This window comes from Quercus suber, unplaced genomic scaffold, assembly GCF_002906115.3.
Source record: "Quercus suber isolate HL8 unplaced genomic scaffold, Cork oak 2.0 scaffold_168, whole genome shotgun sequence".
Taxonomy (NCBI): domain Eukaryota; kingdom Viridiplantae; phylum Streptophyta; class Magnoliopsida; order Fagales; family Fagaceae; genus Quercus; species Quercus suber.
The window spans coordinates 1,035,713-1,043,874 of record NW_027069628.1 but is presented as its reverse complement, the minus strand read 5'-3'; the positions used below and the strand labels follow the sequence as shown (position 1 = coordinate 1,043,874).

At 34.1% G+C, this 8,162-nt stretch overlaps 1 protein-coding gene across 1 annotated transcript; it reads left to right on the top strand.

Moving 5' to 3' along the window:
- The first annotated feature begins 242 nt into the window (after nt 1-242).
- On the top strand, nt 243-7,303 carry LOC111993990 (homeobox protein SBH1). Its single transcript, XM_024025840.2, has 4 exons — nt 243-1,565; nt 1,952-2,198; nt 6,322-6,566; nt 6,910-7,303. Exons 1-4 carry the CDS (start codon nt 1,176-1,178, stop codon nt 7,111-7,113), a joined length of 1,086 nt encoding a protein of 361 aa, XP_023881608.1. The 5' UTR covers nt 243-1,175; the 3' UTR covers nt 7,114-7,303.
- Nucleotides 7,304-8,162: the final 859 nt, after the last annotated feature.

Below are 8,162 nucleotides of genomic sequence, written 5' to 3'. Positions count from 1 at the left end.
ACTGTAAACTGTAAACAGAGGGTACGACGTCGTGTTGCTGACAAGAGAGAGAGAGAGAGAGAGTGAATAGGCTTTGGGTTTGGAGGAAGAGAAAGAGAGGAAAAGACAACCAAAGTGCGAATATTAAATGAGTGGACAGATTGCTATCAAGCTGCAGTACCAGTGGTTACAAGAAAGGTGGGTAACAGTACACAAAGAAAAAGGAAGAGAAAAAAAAGAAAAAAGAAAAAAAAAGGAGAGAGTTTGTGTTTGTGAGAGAGAGTAGTGATTCCGTGCCCCAAAAATCTTTCTGTTCCTTCCTTCCAACCCATCTATCTAGTATAGGTCACCTCTATTGGCTCTTCCTCGATTTGATCGTTCCTCTTTCTCTCTCTACCAAAATATTTTCTCTCTCTCTCTTTTAATTCTTTTGCCAGTAATGGCAGTGCATCAGTGCCAGTGCAAGAAAAGAGGGGGAGAGTTTTCATTGGGAAGGTAAAGCTTTGCGCCAGTACCCCTTCCTTCCTTGTGCCTACCTCCTCTAGCTCAATCTTTTTACCATAGTTTTTAACATTCGCTACTAGCCACCCCTCTCCTTCTTGTATAACCTCTCTCTCTCTCTCTCTCTCTCTCTATCTACTGTTTCTCTGTTACTACCCGCGTGCGCTCTGCTTATGAATCCCCCCCTCTCTCTCTCTCTCTCTTATTACTCCGTTCATAGAAAAGCTACAGACGGAAGAGTGAGTGTTCGTGTGTTTGTGTTAGTGAGAGAGAGAGAGAGAGAGAGAGAGTGAGTTAATGCTGTTAAAGAACAGAAAGACACCCTTTTTCCCAAGGAAATCTGAGCAGGCTTTTTCCAGACGAACCAAGAGAGCAAAACCCAAAACTAAAAACTCTCTATTTCAATTACTGACTACGACTACTACTATTACTAAGTACTACTATTATCACTATTTTAGGATTTCCTGTAAAAAGCCTGAAAGTTGTAGCATAAAACCCGGGAGAACCCTGGTGAGAGTTTTAACACTTCTTTAGAGCAAAAAGATTGCGTAGGAGAGAGAGAGATGGTGAGAAAGTGAAAGAGAGAGAGAAGAGGGTTTGTGACTTATTTTTGTTTACATATAGCAAAGCCCAAGTGAGAGAACTAGGTAAGGATAAGACAGTGAGCGAGTAAGAAAGAGACAGAGAGAGAGATAATGGAGAGTGGTTCTAATGGCACCTCTTGTATGATGGCTTTTGGAGAGAACAGTAGTAATGGCCTATGTCCAATGATGATGATGATGCCTCTAATGACTTCTCATCATAGTCATCATCATCCTAATGCAGACACAAATAGTCTATTCCTGCCTTTACCCCCCAACAACAATCACGACCACCAAAATCAAAACCGCAATACTCCCACTCCTACTACTACTATTAACAATAGCTCCTCTTTCATTCTTGATGATCACAACGCTAACAGCAACACCGGCTTCTTTTTCATGGAGAGTAACAACAACGAGGGCAGCAGTTCTTCTGTGAAGGCTAAGATCATGGCTCATCCTCACTACCATCGTCTCCTGGCTGCCTATGCCAACTGTCAAAAGGTGTTTTTTTTTTTTTTTTTTTGCTCAAATTTTGGCTCAAATTTCCATTACCCTTTAACCCAAAAACCATCTTTGGCGCGTTCTTTGTGGAAAATAGGCAGATTGAGCTACCTAGTGTGTGAAAATGATTGATAATCTATTTTTGCATGCTGCTTCTTTTTCTTGACAAATTTGGAATCTGAAAGCTATCATCTTCATACGCATAATATATCTTACTTCATTTCCTCTTACTTTCATGTTTTAGAGTAATTATGTCCCAAGGGAAAAAAAGAAAAGAAAAAGTGAAGTCAAAACCCTTTCAACCAAAATGATAGAGACAGTCTTAAGTGTTTGCCTTTTTTCTTAGTTCCTGTAATATTTCTTTATGAGAGGTTTTGAACAAACAGGTTGGAGCACCGCCTGAAGTGGTGGCAAGACTAGAACAAGCTTGTTCAACAGCGGCTAATATGGGCCACTCAGCTTCCACAGGCTGTATTGGTGAAGATCCGGCGTTAGATCAGTTCATGGAGGCCTACTGTGAGATGCTGACCAAGTATGAGCAAGAACTTTCAAAACCCTTCAAGGAAGCCATGCTTTTCCTCCAAAGGATCGAGTGCCAATTCAAAGCACTCGCAGTTTCTTCTTCAGATTCTGGTGATTATCCCTATTTCCCTTGATTATTCTATATACTACTACATCGAGCAAGCCTTCTTAGATCTTCTGTTGACATATTTTCTGTTTATTTCTTGGATTTCTCTTTTTGTAAATAACTAGCCATGCATGTGTTTGTTTCCAAGAACATGTAGGTTCAATTATTTAGTGTTAGCTACTAGTAACAATATGGAAGAGAGCTTGTTTGACAAAATGGGTACTTTGATTTTCCCCTTTCTTAATGTCTTGTTTTTAGTGAATGTTTCTATTTTCCCCCCTTCCTCTCTATTTTTTCGCTTGTCTTTTGTATGTTTGGACTGTTTGAGATACTAGCTAGGGTATCCATATGACCTATGTTTCTAGCTGCATATGCATATGGATGAAGTGGTACATATTCTTTGCTTAGTTTCTCTTCTCGGATTATGAGCATTGAGTTCTGTTGGCTGGTTTTTGATGAATTCTTGAGCTCCTCTGTTGATCGATATTGAAATATTTTCAGTTACTGTCAGAAATGTTGTAGACTAGTTTCTCCATTTTTTTTCCCCCGGTTTATTTTAGCTGGCATGAGAAACTTTAGACAGAAATATGTATGAATGGAAAGCCTTTGGAGTTTGGATAATGGATGTCTTTGGCAGTTGGAATAAAATGCAACCTGTCCAATCCCGTTTGACATTCTGACTAAGAAATGTGTAATTTGGTCATTCATTGTTGTATGTGCTTGGATACTTGAAAGTTTGAACAACATGCCATTTAGCCATATTTATAGGGTATAACTTAAAATAATTTTTAGAAATTAGGGTTTCTGTTGACCTTATTGCCTTGAATGTGAAGCACCATGATTAGGGACTAGATTTTAAATTATGCTTTAGTGTATGCAAATACCGACATACTAGTTTTGGAAATTAAAGCCACTTGGAACATTAGTTGATGAGGTTTGGTAGTGACAGCAACAGGCGCCCCCCCCCCCCCAAATACGCATGCATATGATGTATGTTTGCATACCAATCAAGTCCACTAGCGTCTAATGGACTTACCATGGAGTGATAAAAATTCTTAGGTCGATGCTATTACAACACAAATGATCTTCCAATTTCGCAGAGACGTACCAGTGATCTGCTACTTTTGTTCACACCGTATACTTAAATGCTCTATTCCATTTTCAGATGCCAATAGAATCTGGTTATGAGTAATTTAGAGAGCATCATGGTTGTCAAAATTGTGATTTGGATCGTAAGATCGCACGATTTTACAATCCCACCTTACCAAAACGTCTAGAATCGCACTAGGATTGTAAAAATTGTAGGATCGTAGGATTGTATGGGATCCTACCGATCCTACTGACCTACCAAAATCATAATTTTTTTGTTTTGTTTTGTTTTGTTTTTTTTTTTTTTTTAATGGGATAAATTTTTTGTTCAGATGAAGCTTAAAGAGTTTTTTTATTTTTTTATGTTGTGATGGTATGACTTTTTATTTTTTATTTTATAAAATTATGTCAACCTAAGCAAATATTTTCTAGTTTCTAGTTCACTTGTAATCAAAATGAAAGAATGCTTCATCATTTCTAAATGAAGAATTTGACTTGGCTTTGCTGCATTTTAAGCTATAATTTGTTTGATCAATATACTAATTTGTATTCTAATATTACAAAAATTTTTTATGTAATTTTATCAGTTATGCTTGTATTTGTATATTGATTGATTGATCTTTTTAAGCATGCTCTTTAATTGTTGCTGAATGGTATAACTTGAATAATTGAGTGTAAAATTGTATCTTGATGTTTTTTACAACTCTAGTATACAAATATATAATGTCTACGTAGATGATGAAATGGATGATGATGATTAAGAATTTAGGACGATGGTTATAAGAACCTTAAAATGGGAATAATTAAATATTCACTTTATCTTAATATTCATGTTGATTTTGGATTTCATATTGTAGTTAGCTAGTTTCCATTTGCTAACTTATTTTGGATTTCAAATTTGGAACTTAGAACTTAGAAATATTTTCCATATGTTTTGATAAATATTTTGGTATTTGGTTGCTAATTAAATATTTATTGAACTTTTTAGATACATTGGGCCAAAACTTAAATATATTTCTTTCGTTAGCATAGACTTAGTGATGTATGACATGCAAATTACATCATATGATGCAAATCTAAGTTTTTTTATGGATGAATTTATAATTTACGTGATTATTCAACATACAAAGAAATTATCAATGTGTTTTTTGCTTAAAATCTGAAAATATGTAGGATTTTACGAGTTACGATTCCACCTACCTTCAACAATCCTACGTAGGATCCCGATTTTGACAACTTTGGAGAGCATGAAATAATATTCTAAGTTTTAAATATTTTATTTTTCTTTTCTACAGAAATTTATGGGGTTCCCATTAATAAACTACAAGTTGTCTCAAAAGTTAAAACTGACAGGAAATGATGAATATAATCATCATTCTAACACTTACCCTGTTGTGAGCCTAGGCTCCTCTTCAGTAAGTGGGACCCAACATATCGTCTTTTTATTTTATTAATTTAAATGAGAGGTAAAGTGAAGATAGGGTTTGAACTCGGACTAATTTCCACTTGTACCAAAAGTTTAAATTGATATAAGAAATGGCAAATTTAATCATTGTTCTAACTCCCATGTTGGGTCTATAATTTTGTGATGCATGCTGGCTTGGAAAAGGCATGTTGCTGGCTTTCATTGGACTTAATTAAAAATGATCAAAACCATGCATATGTAATTTTGGTGCAAATCAATGAAGGGCCTTCAATACGGTGGAGGATATCAATAGTTATAGGGAGAATATCAAGAGGCTATTTGCAAACATGTATAGACAAAGGTTTGTTGAAGGGAACGCTACTTCCACAATAGCTTTTGTGCATGTGCATGTGTGCACGTATTGTGTGTGTAGGCTGATAGAAAATATTTGTCAATAACTCTAATTTTGGGGCGTATATGGTGGTATCATTAAGTCAACTTTTTCCTGTGTAGGAGATGGCCTTGAGCTACTCACTTGGAAACTGTATATGTGCTTCAGATTATATGCAGGAGTTTGACTTCTTAAGCTACTAATGTAATAAATTAGAATGGGGGCACGGCTTCTTTTTTTCCCTCCGTATTTTTCTAAATTTATTGCTGATAGTCTTTTAAATTATGATTAAGAAACAATCCAGGGAGGTCAATCTCCCCCATCAGATCGAACAAAGTGACTTTTTTTTCTTTTTCTTTCTTTCTTTTGAAAAATAGTTGATTGAAGATTATTTCTTAGACAATTGATTCCTCCACTTTCTAATCCACCGAAGTTATTCAGCTAATTAGCACCAGTTACCATATGTATCTCGCTCGGAGCATCTTTCTAGTGCTTAGATTATTGCACTTCATATACTCTTATTTTTATTAAGATATCATCTCCTGTCTGGAAGTCTTTGCAGCTTGAATGCATATTGTATACTCTTATTTTTTGTTTTTAATTACTTTCACATGATGTCTCCTTTGAGTTGATGATATAACCTATAAAGGCCATATTTACTTGTGCAGGGACAAATTCTTGTAATTTGGATAGTATGAACTGATTCTGTTGTTACCTTATTATGGATGCTAAAGTTTGTAATTGGGTTAACTAGCTCTATGTAAATGTATGCTAAAGTAGGCCTACATGAATCAAGTATAATATATATATATAGTTTTCCCTTGCTTTGTTGTGATTGTAGAAAAGGGCTTTCATGTATGACTACTACAGACATGAATTAAGTAGCACTGTTTCCCTCTAATTTCATTTAGGTGCACAAATTTATTATATCTGTTTGTAATAGTTAGATATAATGACAAGTAGTCTTAGTCTAATATTTTCTGTTTATTTCATTTGAATTTCTAAGCACTTTGATTTGTGCATGATGGAAGCAAATATGCACATGGTACTCGTATGCTCATTCATTAGCATGGAATTTATGGATTCTTTCCAAGACTTGTAGGACTATTTTATTGTCAATTTACAACTGCTAGATCAAAAGCAGATATAGAACTGCTACCCAAGCATGTATTACTACTGATTGCAACTTGTCATGAAAACCTATTTTCATGTTGATGTGCTTACAAGTTGTTGCTGTCATAAGCCTGTGTCGAGGCTGTGGATAGGAATGTATCTTCTGAAGAAGAGGTTGATGTGAATAACAACTTCATTGATCCCCAAGCAGAGGACCGAGAATTAAAAGGTCAGCTTTTGCGCAAGTACAGTGGATATTTAGGCAGTCTGAAGCAGGAATTCATGAAGAAAAGAAAGAAAGGGAAACTGCCTAAAGAAGCCAGGCAACAGTTGCTGGATTGGTGGAGCAGGCATTACAAATGGCCTTACCCATCGGTATCTATAACCCTACGACTTTGTTAATACCCATTAATGTTGTTGTGCGTAAGTTTAATCAACAAGATTAACTTGTCTGTAGAGAACTGTTTTGTTTCAAAAAAATAAAAATAAAATAATAACCAGTTATTAGACTCTCCCTTGGTGAGTGAAGTCCAACAGAGTGGGATTTGTGACTTTGAGAGGTAGCGTGGTTCAAACTGTTTCCCTTACCAATATCATGATAAATTATTATTTGTCCCATACGTAAGTTAGGAAATGTTGAACTTAAACATTTAGTCTAATGATTTTAAATATGGGATGGTTCATCATCTTATTTGGTGCAACCTCATGTGACTAACAGGAATCGCAGAAGCTGGCTCTTGCAGAATCCACAGGCTTGGATCAGAAGCAAATAAACAACTGGTTCATAAATCAAAGAAAACGTCACTGGAAGCCTTCAGAAGATATGCAGTTTGTGGTGATGGATGCTACCCATCCCCACTATTACATGGACAATGTCTTGGGCAATCCCTTTCCCATGGATATCTCCCCTACACTGCTGTGAAGTTGATAATTATGCATGCAAAATATGATGCAGATCATGTATTATTAAATATTGTTGCACTCTCAACCCGCATCCTCTGACATCGGTTTATATAATGTTATCATATATATCTGCACTAATATGTTTGTAGAGGTTATTTAAATCAGATATTTTCATTTAAAAAGTGGGATTTAAACTGCTGTTTTTGTGATTGATATGTGCACGATATCTTACTTTCAAGACAGTTTAGGATATTTTTTATTACTTACATTTTTTTTTATCTTACATAGGAACATAGCAATCAAAATTATCAAAATTTTCTCTTAAAATTTATAATAAGAACTAGTTTGTAACTTATGAATTTATTTACAAATTTTCATTTACAAATAAGTAAAACTAAATGTATATAAAAGTTTAATTATGCTTATATATGATATATGATTATAATTTTGTACATTTTAAAATATATAATTACTGATAAAATAAATATATATTTATTAGAAACAAATGTAAAAAATCGTTTAAATTATTATTTATGAAATTCTCAATTTAAGTTTATTTAACCACTATTTGTATAATAATAATAATAATAATAATAATGGGTTAATAATTGTGATGTTTTAAGATTTATAATTTATAATTTTATGTTTTTCTCACTTAATAATTCATTTAGCATTAAAAATTATGAAAAATTAAATTGGATATTGTTGTTTAGTCACGTATTGGGATTCGTGCATTGAATGGAAAGATTGCCGCTACAATACAAGTCTAATTAGGTATTGGGTTCAAGGAAGTTAATACCGTACCGGAGGCTGTATCGATTTGACCAGCAGTACGATATATTTTGAATATCGGTGTACCGTTTTAGGATTACTGCTAATATATATATATATATATATAATATTTTAAAATGATAAATATATATCACTCATCTAATCAATAACAACAATAATAATATATACTTTAGAGAAACCAAAAAATTCATCAAAAAAAAAAAAAAAAAAAAAAGAAAAAAAGAAAAAGAAACCAACAACGTAAATATATTTAGTGTGTACCATTGTAGTTATATA